Below are 16100 nucleotides of genomic sequence, written 5' to 3'. Positions count from 1 at the left end.
GCGCTTGTCCTTATGATTGATAATAGTGCATTATTAGGATTCACATGATTCCAGATTTATAGATTCTACAGAGGATTTATCTTCATCATCTCTTGTGAAGGCCTCTATCGATCCATCAGACTGTATATCTTCTCCACAATTTTCTGCTTCCGCGTGTCCTGTGTCTTTTACCATCCCATCGAGGAACTTGATAATCCTACACAACCAACTCATGTTAGGAGTCTATTTGCTTATCTAGTTGACTATATTTTGAATCGGTTAAGAGATGTCACCTTTGCATATTCCTTGTTTCTATGACTTTTATGACTTTTTTCCTCCATTACCACAACAGAAGAACCTAAATCTTTACTGGCTATAAATCTCCAAAATGGCGTGATGTAATGGCCAAAGAAATTTTGGCTTCGAGACCGATAATACATGGTCTTTGACTCCCTTGCCTCCTGACAAGAGACCCATTAGTTGTAAATAGGTTCGCAAAATTAGATATCGTTTGACGGCTCAATTGAACATGATAAAGCACGGTTCGTTGACAAAGACTATATTCAAGTTGATGGCGTTGACTACAATGACACTTTTCCTCCCTTGCCTCTTGGCAAGAAACGCCATTAGTTGTAAACAGGTTTGCAACATCAGATATCGTTTGAAGGCTCAATTGAACATAATAAAACATGGTTCTTTGACACATACTATATTCAAGTTGAAGGTGTTGACTATCATGATACTTTTCCTTCCTTGCCAAATTGGTAACTGTCTGTGTCCTTTACCTTATCCCTTGCTTCTTTCTGCGCTGGCCGTTGCATATTTTTTTTGTTAAGGACGGTGGCCGTTGCATTAGTTGGATGTAAATATTTTGATCTAGATGATTAGTCTTCTTTATGAATATTTTGACATAAATAATAATTATAATATATATATATATATATATATATATATATATTATATAGTACTAGGGTATATCCCGTGTCCTAGGGCACGAACACTTGTATCAATCAAATGTTACAAAATTTATTGTTATATTTTATTGAGAGAGAGAGAGATTTTTATTAGTTATTATTTTAATTATATATATATATATATATAATATATATATATATATATATAGTATTTTGAACTAAAACCCTGAATAGTCTACCGACCTTCGCACCAGAGTGACCCAGCCGCTGCCTTGCCGGAACTAGGGTTTCCAGCCAGCTACATAATGAATGCCTGACTGGGACAAAGGTACTGTCCACCCCCTTGTATCTAGGGCAACAATTTGAAACTCAATTTGAATTGTGTCAGATTCACTGTCGCAAAATTCAAACAGTCAAAAAAGAAGATATGACGTCCGTTAGATATAAAAAGGTAATAAAAAAAAGTTTCAATTTGATTTCTCCGCCAAATTTCTTACCTAAAAATCAACACACACACACTCTCTCTCTCTTCATCAAATCATTCTCTCTTCCAATCTCCTTCTCCAAAAATCCCCTTTCTCAATCTAATAAAAACCCTAAAATGTCAAAACCAAATTCCTTCATTTGATTCATTACTCAAACCTGTTAAAAAATGGCTACTTCAGCATTCAAGTCAACAACAAAGAGATCTGCAATCACTTCTCCGTCCAATACCTATACCACTACAAATGATGCCGGTTCATCAAATCGTGCTGGTTCTAATCGCCGCTCAAGAAGTCTCAGTCGATTTTCCGGTCGTTACACTGATTCCGACCAGCTTTCAGCACCGGCTAGAGGTAATAGATCCGTGAATACAGATAGAGGATTTGAATACTCTGATATGAGCCTTGATGATCTTGTTAATGAATTTTTTCCTGTCAAAGATTCTGATGAGAAAGAAAATGATAATCGAGGTAGGTTAGCTCGACGAAGTTCTTGTATCAGTCCTTCTATGGCTGGAACTACTACAACCAGGAGGGGAAGGTCGGTTTCTAGGCAACATGCCTCAACTGGTGAAGGGAAGAGATTTCTAGATAGTAGTACCGGAAACAAGAGTACTGAAAATTTCCGGCGAGGAAGGTCGGTTTCAAGGCACCATTCTCGAACTAGTGATGGAATTGGAAAGAATAGTCTGGAGAGTAGTAGCTTCAGGAACAACGGAGTTGATAGTTCGAGGCGAAGGCGTTCTGTCTCTGTAGCCAAGTATCAGTTTAGTGATTCAGAGGTAACTTTTTACTTCTTATTTTGGTTTTACTTTCCTATCTTTAATCTGTTTTTATCAAAAATTGATTTAGGGTTAGGGTTTATGTCTATAGAATAAAATGTCATTTATACTGTTGGATTTTTATGTTGGTCACTACAGTTGAGAAAGACTTCTGTTTGAAACTCGACTTTAAATTTCAGAGTTTCAGACAGAAACTCGTACTTGAAAGTCCGTTTTCCATAGAAAAAACAAAATCAGACTTAAAAGTCCATGTTTCTAATAGAACATTGTTTTCATATTCAACTACCAACTAAACCTTTCCATACAAAAAACAAAATCAGACTTAAAAGTCCATGTTTCTAATAGAACATTGTTTTCATACTCAACTACCAACTAAACCATCAACTCGTTGATCTTAAAATCTCATGAGTAGAAATACAATAGATTGATAGAAACATGTGTACCTTCTTCCGTTGTAGATTTATCTTCTCTTTAAATCTCTTCTTAGATCCTTAGCCTTCCTCTTCTTGTGTATCTCTTGATCTTCTTTTGCATAAGATGGTGTAAAATGAAATAGAGATGAAGTAGACCCTTTTTTCTTACTTTTCTCAAGTTCTTTTGAGTGATGAAGAAGAACTTGACTTGCTAGAGCAAGAACCTAACTTACTTTCTTTACACTCCTATTCTTATAATACTACTAAATCCATAATGAAGTAACTGGGCGTATAGCCCATACATCCGAAAATGATGTTCCTTCCTACTAGATAGTTTATTGGATTGAGTTTTCTTAAGCCCAGTCTTTATGGACCTTGATTATATGGGACATATAAATATGGGCCTTGTACTTGCTCTATTTTGCATAGATCACACTTAAATGTACAAGCCCTTGATTGTATGCGAGATATATATATGGGCCCTGTACGCAGTGGAAAATGTAGAATTTAATTTTTAGCGGGGGCTAAAACTAATGTGACCTAAAACCAAGGCCGTGTTTGATTTAGCTTAAAAGTTGTGGAAAAACAACTTTTAATTTATTTTTAAGTGCTTTTGAATTTTTATCATGTTCGGCAAAATAATTTACAAACACTTTATAACGAAAAAGCAGAAGCCACGATTTGTGGCTTCTGCATTTGGCTTTCTCGGGAAGCGTTCACGGGACACCGGACATACACGTCTCGGGTTCGAATTCATCACCCTCCCATTTGGTTGCAAACATCATGTCATACTTCTCTCATTTTGGTTGAAAATGTCACTTCCTACTCTCTTTTTCTTTATCTCTCTAGACTTTTTTTCTCTCACTAACTCCCTCTTTTTATTGTTTGGAACTATTAATGACTCACTAAACTTTGCATTAATACTCTAATCATTATTTCTCTTTATACCTTTGCATTCTAGGTTAAATTTCATATAAAACAGTTTTTACAGCTTTTCTAATTCTTTAAATTTGTGTAATCCATTTCTAAAATAGATTAATGTTTAGGGGAGGCTAAAGTATAACAAAAAAATTTGATGGAGTGTGTTCAACGTTAACTTGGGATTTTCTATACTACTATTGCATTTTTAACTTAGAAACAAATATTTATAATAGTTATCTTTTACTTTTTCTTTTTTGTTGAGTATTAGTTATTTTTATTTAGAAGAACATATTTTTGCCGTTGATAAGTTTTACTAAGTGAGACGTTTTTCATAATTTAACTGCAATGTTAAATGAAACGATGAGTTTTTCAAGTGAGATAAGCATAAATTCACGATTTACAATCGTAAATTTGTTGATAATACGAATTATTAGCTCAATCCAAATCATTCAATATAATATTGCCTCATGAAGACAAACACTTTGAACGCAAAACTTTGAAAAATTTGCCAAAAAGATTATGAGAGCGAAATTTAAATTTTTGTTGCACACTTGAACCTCTAGCTTTTTACATAGTTTTAATTTTCCAATTCGCGATACAATTATTTTGGTATGATGTACTTAATTTCCTAAAAGTGAAATTTGAGATTGTTATAATTCACTCTTTCAGAAAAATTGGAAAACCCAATGAGAAAACAAACTTATAAAAACAAGGGTTAGGGGGTAACTTAGAAAAAAAAAACATTGATAGACTCGAACACGTGATGTTTGCAAGGGACACGACTTTAACACTCTAGCTCTTACCAGCCGGGCTACATACATTAATACGACTAACTTTGAAACGTTCAAAATTGATTCATTACTCAAGGGGCTAATTCCAACTTCTTTTTGCATTTTGTGGGGGTGAGGGGAGGCTATAGCCTACCTTCTTACCCACATAGATCCGCCACTGCCTATGATCGTCATTTGTATTTTTTTGATGAGATGTATTTTTATTACTTATGTAGTTCAATATATCATTGGTTGGATAAAATTACATTCAACTTATTGTTACAAATGTATTTTACTAGTTTTACGTATGAGAAAAGCACTTTCTAGAGAGATTACCAAACAACCAAAATTAACTTGTTTTAAGCACTTCAAATAAAGTGCTCAAATAAGAACAGCTGCACAAAATTTAAGCTTTCCCAAATGAGGCCTAAAAGTTCGACGAAAAATCACTTTCTACAGAGATTACCAAACACCCTTCAGGTAGTTGAACTAAATCCCAGACTTTATTTTGTTTCATTGATTTCAACTCTTCAGTCATTGCATAAATCCACTTAGAAGAATCATCAGTTTCCATTGCTTGTGAAAATGACACTGGTTATTCTTTACTCATCCCAATGTCGTATTCAGATTCATGGAGGTACACCAAATAATCAGAAGAGATAACAGATTTTCTTATTCTTTGAGACCTGCATAGCTCTAACGGATTATGAGGTTGTGGGTCAGTCATTTGTTGTTCAACATCATCAATGTGATGACTTCCAGTAGGAACAACAACCCACTCTGAATGTCTCAAACTGGGGTTCCTTTCAGTCCATAACTCAAATGGAGTCTTCAGAATTGACTTACTAGGAACTCGGTTTAAGACATATACATCAGTCTTAAGAGCTTCTCCATACAACATGACGGGTAGAGTAGAACTAGATATCATGCTCTTAACCATATCCATTAATGTTCGATTACGCCTTTCAACAACACCATTATGCTACGGAGTTCCAGGCATTGAATGTGCAAAAATGCCAAGCTTTTTAAGGAGTCTAGCAAATGGACCGAGGTGTTGACCTGATTCATCATATCTGCCATATAATCACCACCTCGATCTGATCTGATGATTTCACTTTTCTTTCTAGTTGTCTTTCAACTTCAGTGATAAATACCGTAGCCACACTTACGCTTGAGGTTTATCATGCAACAAATATATGTAACTATAATGTGAAAAATCATCTATAAAGGTGATAAAATATTTCTCTCTACCAATACAAGAAGTGAAGAAAGGTCCACCAATATCAGTATGAATTATCTCAAAAAGATTTCTGCTTATTGTGGCTCCTTTCTTGGTGCGTCTGTTGTTGTTTTTCCTTTTACACAATCAATACATGTCCTAAAATCAGTGAAGTCTAGGGTTCGTGAGAATCTCATCCTTCACCAATCTCTTCATTCTTTCTTTCGAGACCTGCCCCAATCTTTTACGCTACTAGCTAACAAAATTTTCATTAATAATGTTACGTTTAATTCCAGAGTTAACATTATGATGCAGGGTTAAAAGGGTTTTTACAAACTGATCATCAAGACTGAGTTTATAAAGTTTATCACTTAAAATACCAGACTCCACAACTGAAGAGTTTTTAACAAGATCAAAATGTTGGTTACATAAATTCAAAAAGTACCCCAAAAGATCTAACTGATACATAGAAATCAAATTTCGAGACATCGAAGGAACAAAAAGAGTATTAGTCAAGTCCAAAATGTAACCAATGTTCAAAACCAAACGGTAAGTGCCATTAGCTAAAACTTTAGAAGGGGACTGCTTTCCCATTAAAATAAAACGCTCAGTCGGACTTCGGGTTATGCTTGTAAGGAATCCTTTTTTTTCCCAAACCAAGCCTTACGTTTTTGACAGTCAGGTAGAAAATGTCCTTTCTTTCTACAAAAATGACACTTCCACGTAACCTTCTTTTGAATATGGCCCTGAGATACTTGAGCAAGTCCATCATACTTTAGTGAATTGATTTTCTTTCCTTTCTTAGGCTTCCATTTCTTTTTCTTTACGTCTTGAGATACCAGATGACCTGCCAAACTTTCTTGTGGCTTAAGCCTTGTCTCCCTTTGAACTAAAAACTTGAGAGTTCATTTACATTCCATTGTTCTTTCAGTGATTATAATTCATTTGGAATGTACCATACTGAGGAGGCAAGGAGTTCAAAATAAAGCGAACAATGAAAGATTCATCTACAGTCTTACCAAGACCTTTCAATTTTCCTGCAATACTGGTCATTTCTAAAGTATGCTCTTACATTCCCTTAGTACCATCAAACTTCATGGTAGTTAGTTGAGCCATTAGTGTGTCTGCTAAAAACTTATAGGATAACTAATAGAAAACTAGGGGCCGTATACGAATTTACCTATGAAATAACAAAAAAAGGTTGCCGGACTCGAACATGAGACCTCCTACGCGTAGGACTTCATGTAAGATCACCACGCCATCCTCTGTTTCACGCTAAGGATATGGGGTTTTTTGTTTCTATACTTTATCGTCTCTGTTTGGAACTGGTAATTAACCTTAGACCCGTGGGAGCACGTGCCGCCACGGGTCCCAACGTGGGTCCGCCCCTGTACTCACTAGAGCATCTCTAATGGTTGACATAAAAAATAACATCAAAAGAGAATCTATACCAAATTTTTTGGTGTTTTCAAATTTTTGATTTTAAACACAAAACTCTAACACTCCCACAAAATCGCTATTCATCACACCAAATCTTATTTTTATCATTTTTAACACTTATTTTAAAATAAAATAAACTTATATACTACAACAATTAATCTAATTAAATTATTTCATTCGTTTATATATGTATTAATTAAACATTAATATTCATTTAATTGATATAAGGAGTAAATTTGAAAATAATTTCTAAATAAGATTACCAAACATAGAAATATAAAGATGAAACTGACTAAAAAATAAACAAAAAAGGACTCAAAATTTAGGGGGGGGTTGTGGTTCAGGACATTGGAGGACACTCAGAGACAAAATGTTCCAGAGACATTTCAAGACATTTCGGGACATTTGTTCGTAGACAAAATGTCTTTATGGACATTTCAGGACATTTGATTCATAGACAAAATGTCTCAGAGACATTTCAAGACATTTGGTTCATGGACAAAATGTCCTGGGGACATTTCAACATATTGAATCCATGGACAAAATGTGTAGTGGATATTATTATTATTATTATTATTATTATTATTATTTATTATTACTATTATTATTATTATTATTATTATTATTATTATTATTATTATTATTATTATCTCATCATTGAAGGATAATTGATAGACATTTATTATTTTAATATTATCATTATTGTCAAACCATATGAAATAATATATTTGTACTCATGTTTCAATAATATATTTTTCGACTTTTGTGGACATCTGTGGATATCTGAGGACATTGATGGCAGTTGGTAGACATTTATTATTTTAATGTAATCATTATTGTCTAATCATACGAAATAAATTTGCCCTACTACTTTGAAAATATATTTTTCGACTTTCGTAGACATCCGTGAATATCTGTGGACATTGATAGATATTTAGTTGATATTTATTATTTTTAATATTATTAGTGTCTTACCATATGAAATAAAAAAAATTAATTAATATTTTCAAATATATATTTTTCGACTTTCGTAGACATCTGTAGATATCTGTGGACATTGATGGACAATTGGTAGATATCTGTGGACATCTGTAGATATCTGTGGACACTAATAATATAATGTAATGTAATATAATGTAATGTAATGTAATGTAATATAATATAATATAATATAATGTAATATAATATAATATAATATAATAATAATACAATAATATAGTAATATAATAATAAGATAATATTATAATATTATAATAATATAATATAATAATATGATTTGATAATAATAATTATTTTTATTACCTTCCTTACTCAAATATATAATAATAATAATAATAATAATAATAATAATAATAATAATAGTAATAATAATAATAATACAATAATGTAGTAATATAATAATAAGATATTATTATTATAATATGATTTGGTAATAATAATTATTTTTATTATCTTCCTTACTCAAATGTCCCCAAGTGTCTTCCATATTTTGAGAGACATTTTCTCTCCAAAAGCTCTCCAAGTTTACACTAAAATGTCTCCAAATGTCCCCAAAAACAATTTGTCTTGAAATGTCCCTAATTTCGTGTCCCGAACGAATAACACAGACATTTGGAGACATTTGAAATGTCTCCAACCAATAACACGGACATTTGGGGACATTTGGAGACATTTGAAATGTCCCCAACCAATAACACGGACATTTGGGGACATTTCAAATGTCCCCAACCAATAACACGGACATTGGGGGACATGAAAATGTCCCCCAATGTCCCCAACCACTACCCCCCCTAAAGTTCAAAGGGGGGCCACCATCCCACCAAAATGATGGGGTGAACCGTGACGCCAGGACTAGAAAACTATCTAGTTTCCCAGCCCCGTTGGGTGGCCATAACCCTCCATAATACCATTATTTGGTGCTATGAAGGGCCATTGGAGATGCTCTAATAACAAGTGGCACAGTGCTCAAAAACTTTTAAATATAAAATATAATTGCACTTCAATATTTTATACTATTTTATAACTTGCTTTCTTACTTCATTTTCTCTTTTTTTTTTCTTCCGAGAAGACTTTTTAGCAAGAAGACAAAACACAACTTTCTAGCAAACAAATATGTCACTTTGATCGCCATTTTTATTCCAATACAAGTTGTTATTATTTTAAGTTAATTGATAACAAATCAAAAATAACTCATCCTTAACATGTATATTAAAACTTAATTGCATAAATTCTAACATCAATTAAGGGTCCACAGGAAAATCACTCCGGTCACCGGAAAACTTAAAGGTCGCCGGAAAACTTAAAGATGTGATTTTCATAACACAAAATATTCGTGAGTAGAAATAAAATAGATTGATAAAAACATGTGTACCTTCATCCATTGTAGATCTACTTCTCTTTAATTTTCTTTTTAGATCCTTAACCTTCCTCTTTCTGTTTATCTCTTGATCTTCCTTTGCATAAGATGGAGTGAAATGATATAGAGATGAAGTAGGCTCTTTTCTCTTTCTTTTCTCAAGCTCCCTGAGTGATGGAGAAGAATTTGACTTGATAGAGCAAGAACCTAGCTTACTTTGTTTGCGTTCCTATTCTTTTAGTACTACTTTAATTCATCATGAAGCTTTTAGGCGTTTAGCCCATTCACCAAAAAATGATGTTCCTTCCTACTTGATAGTTTATGTGATCGAGTTTTCTTAAGCCCACTCTTTTATGGGCCTTGATTGTATGGGACGTATAAATATGGGTCTTGTACTTGCTTTATTTTGCATAGCGCACACTTAATGTACAAGCCGTCTTACATATACTTCCAAAAGTATAAGCCAAGGTACTAAATGAAAAGCAAATTAGGTATATTTATTAGGAGCAAAGATGAGAATAAGTTGGGTCATATTAGTAAAAGTATCAGAGCTCTAGGGTACACGATAACAGGAATTGTCATGCTTATAATATGTAGTTTAATAAGTGGTTCAATTGGCAGATGACTGATCGGAGGTAAAAAAATTCAGTTGATTACTCGACTGCAAGTTTGCGACCGAACTGGAATAATGGTAGGATGCTACAAAATCCTGAAATTTCAGTCGCTAATATCAGCTTTGCATTCTGTTTTCTAAATAATTAATGTGTCCTTGTATCTTTCACTACGAATTAGATTTGAAGAGATAATGCAAGTCCTTGCCCTTTTCATTTGACAAACTCCATCATATGTAGTTATCTTTGAAATGTGCATAAACGATACTGATTTATTGAACGATGAAGTACCATTGTGTGCTTAGGGTCTTATTGTGTTCATGTATTTACGAGGACATTAACAACATTTTGCTACATTTCTGATTGCAGAGCGATCATTCTAATCATTTTAATAATCATGCAAAGTTCAAAAGTTCCAGAATTGTGCATGACCAGAAAGCTTCTATCCGTAATCCAACAGCTACCAATCCTCGGCGCGCGTTGAGAAGGACGATGAGTCACAGAGATTTATCAAAATCGCATGAGGGTTACTCAGTAAGAAAATTTTCTTTACTTATAGTTAGTGAGGTTTTGTCAGTTTCTTGTTATTAGGAAAATGGGTCATGTTAATTGGTTAAACAAAACTAAAGTTGATATATAAAAAGTATAAGATGGCCCATCTCTTTTACATGAGTTGCTAATCGCATCTTCACTTATGTATCTTTATCTCCATTAATCCGTCTCTGAATTCTTTGTTGGATAAGAGCTTATTTTTGTAAAATGAAGCAAACTTAGATTACAATTGAACTTTTCAGAGCCAATCTTCTGCATTAACTGATGAGGAATCACAGGACAGCTGTCTCAATAGCAACGACACTGAGAGAATAATAAGAACAGTTTATGCACAGAAAAAGGTTTGGTTTCTTTTTTGGAAATTACAAAGTTAAATACTAAAAAACATTTTTGACGGGTTTTGTCATAAATTGTAATTTTGATTATGGGTATCCCATCTCACTGAATAGAAAACTTAAGTCCTTACTGCGTGCTTCATGTTCAGTCTGACCATCCTATTGGGAACGGAGGAGAGACTGGTCTATATGAAACCATGCGGAAAGAACTTAGATATGCTATTCAAGAGATTAAGACGGAGCTTGTTCAAGTATGTAGCATTAAAAATTCTCAAGCTAATTCCAAGCATTGATTTTTATTGACTTTGGTGTGTTCTTCCATATCTTTCTGCAGGTCATGGGGCAAACAAAGCCATCGGGTTTAGCCAAGAATAACCTAATGCCGCCAAACGAGGCTAATGTCCTGCAGGCCGTTTCCTTGATTAGGGATAACTATGCAAGAAGATTGGAGCAGGTATTGTCTATCTTTCCACAATCTCATTACTATTTCGTGGCAGTGGCATCCTTCATCCTCAATCATGTAGCATCTTCATTACTATTTCATAAGTATCTTGTAGCAGTGGCATCCTCCATCCTTAGTCATTTAGCATCTTTATAGCTTGTGCAGCTACGTCCTGATACTTTACAATTTACTTTGTACTTGTGAAATCCATAAACGGGTTTGCCTCGCGGATGTCCTTGGTCACTTTATGGGATGATTATGAGTCTATCTGATCTGTTGCATTCCTTTGAACACCTAGGAAAGAAGTTCCTCCTTGTGAAGAATTCAAATGTCTCGTTGAGCTTATTCTTAATACAGGAGAGATTATGATTTTTGAATTGGAAATCCGAATCTTTCATTGGACACTGTCGGCGTTGTAATTGCATTTGTTGTTTATATTACATAGTTATTTTCCATGATTGTGGCCTGTGAAGTCAGAATAGAGAACATCTTTCTATCCGTTGGTATGGGAGTGGCCTGGAGAGAAGAATACCAAAATGTTTAATTATAGCCCTTTGTGTTGGTAATATTATATTCATCATTCCCAATGAACATGAATCCTAATTTTCCACTTTTATCAGACAGAGAAGCGTAAAAAGGATCTCTTAGCTGAGATGGTTGTTGAAGAGCAACGAGGTAGAGAGCTTTCTAAGATTGTTAAGGAGTTGCTTCCTGATCCGAAGAGTACTGCTGGTCCAGAGAACTCATTTCATGCCAGAAAGGTGGAACTTTCTCAATTTCACAATTATCACTTAAGTTTTGGCCATTAGAGAACTTTCTTATCCAATTTTTAGTTCATCTCTTTCCATTATGTCAATAGAGAAACAATGACAGAAGAAGGATGTCCAATTGCTTGACTGAAGAAGCAGAAAAATATATCGAGGATTTCCTTTCAAATGTTGAAGATACTGATATCTCTTCACTTGACGGAGAAAGAAGTGATGCAAGTTCTAAGCTTGGAGGAAGGGCAAAATCAAGGGACCCGATTATAATCCATCTCGAAAATATTGAAAACTTCGTAATTCCTACACAATCTACTTCAGTTGATGCAAAGATGGACGGGGTTGTCTTGCCGTGGTTGGAGTGGGAAACCAGTAACGATGGTTCTCCTACATCATGCAAAAGTACACCAATGGTGCCGGTGATGCCAGAAAATAACTTACATGAAACAGTTCAGGTGATTATTAATAAGTGTTCTTTTGGAAACCATTTTATTTTCGAACTAAATAAACTTTAAATCTTGTTATTTAGTTTGTCTTTTGTGATTATAGACGATTTCGTTATGAACTTGTTCAGGAAACAAGCACCGACTACAACAAGAGCAATTGTTTCATCAGCAACCGTGAGAGTTGGAGTCTTGCAGTTGATACCTCTTGTGTTATTTCTAGAGACCTAACAAGCAGCAGATACAGCAAAGCTGATAACGAAATCGGGGAGTCTTGGTTTGACACCACCGAATATCACAAGCTTCAACACAATGAATATCGGTTCCTCGAGAACTGGAAGCAAAGAGAGAGAATAAACTCTGGTGGTCTCTTACTTTGTAATAGAAATTATATTTAGCTCTAGTTCTTGATACAATCATACAAATATGTTACTTTTCTTCTTTTGAACTATTGAATTCTTTGTAAAGGCATATAATTTTTCTTTCAAGTTGTAACGTCTCGGCATTTAGATGAAACTCCTCCATGTTTCTTACTTTTTGTCATGAATCCGATGTTTTAACGATAGGCTAAAAGTATTATTGGTTAACCGATTCGGACAACCATTGACACAACCATATGCTGAGGAAATTTAGGTTGTTTCACTAATAGCGGGTATGTCAGATACTGATTGGTGAAACACTCTTTGGTAGAATCCTGGAAGGGTTTGACAAGAAGTTCGGTTTCTTATTAAATCACCCGCATCCTAAATTATGTGGCGTCCACTAGTGTAACCGGAAACCCTAAACTCATCGCCTGTTTCTTAAGTAATCCAATTAATTATATCGACCGAACATAAGTAACAATGCCCTATGATCTTTCATATTAGAACACGAAAAACAACAATTCATAGTTATTGTCTGCTAAGAATAAATACTACTTTTTGTTAGTATTTCCAAAGTTGATTTAAAATTGATACAAGCCAATGCATATGGTATAGAACAATGTAAATTTAGTATTCCATTGAAGATCTTATGTAATATACAAGGCTTAGATGCAACTCTTGTTTGTCAATCTTCAATTTGTACCTTAGTATCATCCAAGAAAATATCATTCTATAATCGTATTTATAAATTTTGTATGAACCACAAGAAATTTGAGTGGACCATTCAAAACCCTAAATATCTAAAAGAAAAAAAAATGAGGGAGACCCACCACAAAAATCAAGGACCAGACATTAGCTAGTGGCTCACAGTCTAACCAAATGTAAGAAGAGATTCAAAAACCTAAGAATCCATCAAGATCTCCTTATCTAATCACCCAATCTGCCATGTGTGAGTTTCTTATTGGTCAATATCATAACCTAATCTTGCCACATCATATTCACTAAGATTTCCCACTTTCTCTCCTTACATTTTATTAGTTGGAATCAATTCTCATTCAACATAAACTCAACTTTGAGGAGGGCACAAAAGAAGGGAAAAGAAAGGAAGAATGGCAAGCCAAACTTTATTATCATCTTCTCTCACTTCATCTTCATCCTCAATGGATGTTGGTAGACAACTTTTCAGAGGAACACCCATTAGGTTTTTAAGTGTAAAGGTTGGCTCATCAAGAAAAGGTTCTTTTGTTGTTAGAGCTGCTTCTACTCCACCTGTTAAGGTTAGTTTTTTTTTTTGATGAAATCTGTTAAGGTTAGTTATGTATATATTCTTTCTATATTTTTTTTTCTTTATAGTTTTCTACCAAAAGCAAAAGTACTTGAAATAAGTGAAAAAATTCAAGAAAACATTAGAGCAAATATGCATGTAACTTCTTAATTATAACTGGCCACTTAAAGTACTATTCGGCCGTAAAAAAAAAAGAACCTTTGGTACTGCAAGCCAGCTTAATCAAACATCGCTTTCAAATATACAGGTTTAGTCCAATCTTCAGGACTATAACTACTTGAACTAATGATCTGTGAAGAGTAAACTTATAGTTAGATCACTACACTATCAGACATAATTTATAAAAGAAATAATGTTTCGATTGTGTGTTGTAGTTTCTCTTTAGTTTTCGTAGAGTTAGATCCACCGAATAACAGATTAGAACTTCTTTATCGTTTTATAACAATTTTTTTATTGTTTTGTACTTTTTCAGCAAGGAGCAAACAGACAACTTTGGTTTGCATCCAAACAGAGCCTTTCTTACTTGGACGGCAGGTAAACCCCCTCCCTCTCCCTCCCTTGAAAGCGTATGTAATATTTTTATTCAACAATGCTACTTGGCTTGACAAAAAGTGGTGCAAATGATCCGATAAAGCAAATTTTGAACATGATGTCACCAGTTGGCCTTATTCACGCCACTTTTTGTCGGCCCAAATAACTTTTTCCTTTAGGATTTGCCTACTAAAAATTGAGTACTGGAACCACTTAATAAAGGGTCCTGTTAAGAAGTAGACTTGAAATATGCATATTTGACCTGAAACTAACATATACACTTGGATTTTTTTCATTTAACAGCCTCCCAGGTGACTTCGGGTTTGACCCGCTTGGACTTTCGGATCCAGAAGGAACAGGAGGTTTCATTGAACCTAAATGGCTTGCCTACGGTGAGATCATCAACGGACGTTTTGCCATGTTGGGTGCAGCCGGTGCAATCGCACCGGAGGTCTTTGGAAAGCTTGGACTTATTCCTGCTGAAACCGCTCTCCCATGGTTCCAAACCGGAGTAATCCCACCTGCGGGAACATACAACTACTGGGCAGATTCATACACACTATTTGTATTGGAAATGGCTTTGATGGGATTTGCTGAGCACAGGAGATTGCAGGACTGGTACAACCCCGGATCCATGGGCAAGCAGTACTTCTTAGGTTTGGAGAAGGGTTTCAGTGGGTCGGGCGATCCGTCTTATCCAGGAGGACCATTCTTTAACCCTCTAGGGTTTGGGAAGGATGAGAAATCAATGAAAGAGTTGAAATTGAAGGAAGTGAAGAATGGGAGATTGGCTATGTTAGCTGTCTTGGGTTACTTCATCCAAGGTTTGGTAACAGGAGTTGGACCTTACCAAAACCTCTTGGACCACTTGGCTGACCCAGTCAACAACAACATCTTGACCAGCCTTAAATTCCATTAGGATGTATAATTATTTGCTATTGTATAATTACTATTTGTAATGGATATTCTCTCAGACATCTTTCTGTCTTACTTGTATTTTTCATCTCTCATGTATGACAATTTGTGAACTAAGATTAGATAAAAATGGATTACATCTATGGCTAAATTCTTGAGTTCAAAATTAGAGAACAAATTGCATATTGGTAACTCAGCTGGTTCAAGCTTACCATGAGTATTTCGAGTCTCGATTTTACTCACTTGAATTCTTGAAATTACCGGACTTACACTCAACTACGAACTCTAGAACACTAGATAAAAAATGTAAAGGATCAACCAAAATGTAGTAGGCATAGCGTCCTATTGCCTGGCAATTGAAAAAACTGAGAAAAGTTAAGACGTTCCAGGCCGAACGACCTCAGCTCATAGCTTACTCTAAGACTAATCCGGGAGGTTTAGCAACAAACTCTTAAAGTCAGGTCAAATATAAATATTCTGCATTTGGATCTTTTGGTTTGCTCAAAATATCAGTATCATGCATACTGAAAGGCGAGAGCTATGGGTATCGGTAACAATGCAGAGACACAGAATGTAACTTCATATTC

The 16100-nt window shown here is 34.6% G+C and overlaps 2 protein-coding genes across 3 annotated transcripts; both read left to right on the top strand.

Annotated features, from left to right (window-relative positions):
- Positions 1-1125: 1125 nt before the first annotated feature.
- Positions 1126-12936, top strand: LOC147549284 (uncharacterized). 2 transcript variants are annotated; one of them, XM_086670163.1, is made up of 8 exons: positions 1126-2157; positions 10257-10421; positions 10682-10780; positions 10924-11025; positions 11109-11228; positions 11837-11977; positions 12076-12432; positions 12552-12936. In XM_086670163.1, exons 1-8 carry the CDS (start codon positions 1546-1548, stop codon positions 12816-12818), a joined length of 1863 nt encoding a protein of 620 aa, XP_086526289.1. In that variant the 5' UTR covers positions 1126-1545; the 3' UTR covers positions 12819-12936. The 2 variants fall into 2 exon arrangements, with proteins under 2 accessions (XP_086526289.1, XP_086526290.1); XM_086670164.1 differs by lacking the exon at positions 10924-11025 and having other exon boundaries at positions 1134-2157.
- A 669-nt stretch (positions 12937-13605) lies between these two features.
- LHCA3 (PSI type III chlorophyll a/b-binding protein) lies at positions 13606-15664 on the top strand. The gene is made up of 3 exons (XM_086670168.1): positions 13606-14059; positions 14540-14601; positions 14902-15664. The coding sequence occupies exons 1-3, from the start codon at positions 13892-13894 to the stop codon at positions 15515-15517; spliced, it is 846 nt and encodes a 281-aa protein (XP_086526294.1). The 5' UTR covers positions 13606-13891; the 3' UTR covers positions 15518-15664.
- The last annotated feature ends 436 nt before the right edge of the window (positions 15665-16100 follow it).

The sequence above is a fragment of the Eschscholzia californica genome, unplaced genomic scaffold (assembly GCF_041429995.1).
Source record: "Eschscholzia californica isolate CP2 unplaced genomic scaffold, dmEscCali1.0.p SCAF_3, whole genome shotgun sequence".
NCBI classification, from domain to species: Eukaryota; Viridiplantae; Streptophyta; class Magnoliopsida; order Ranunculales; family Papaveraceae; genus Eschscholzia; species Eschscholzia californica.
Note: the sequence above shows the minus strand (reverse complement) of the source record. Positions and strands in the feature narration are given on the sequence as shown.

Bases quoted from the DNA above. Each gene is read 5' to 3' on its own strand.
- LOC147549284 (XM_086670163.1), top strand. From the start codon at position 1,546: ATGGCTACTTCAGCATTCAAGTCAACAACAAAGAGATCTGCAATCACT. The intron at 10,781-10,923 runs GTTTGGTTTCTT...CTTCATGTTCAG, and splicing joins CAGTTTATGCACAGAAAAAG to TCTGACCATCCTATTGGGAA. The intron at 11,229-11,836 runs GTATTGTCTATC...CACTTTTATCAG, and splicing joins ATGCAAGAAGATTGGAGCAG to ACAGAGAAGCGTAAAAAGGA.
- LHCA3 (XM_086670168.1), top strand. From the start codon at position 13,892: ATGGCAAGCCAAACTTTATTATCATCTTCTCTCACTTCATCTTCATCC. The intron at 14,060-14,539 runs GTTAGTTTTTTT...GTACTTTTTCAG, and splicing joins CTTCTACTCCACCTGTTAAG to CAAGGAGCAAACAGACAACT. The intron at 14,602-14,901 runs GTAAACCCCCTC...TTCATTTAACAG, and splicing joins CTTTCTTACTTGGACGGCAG to CCTCCCAGGTGACTTCGGGT.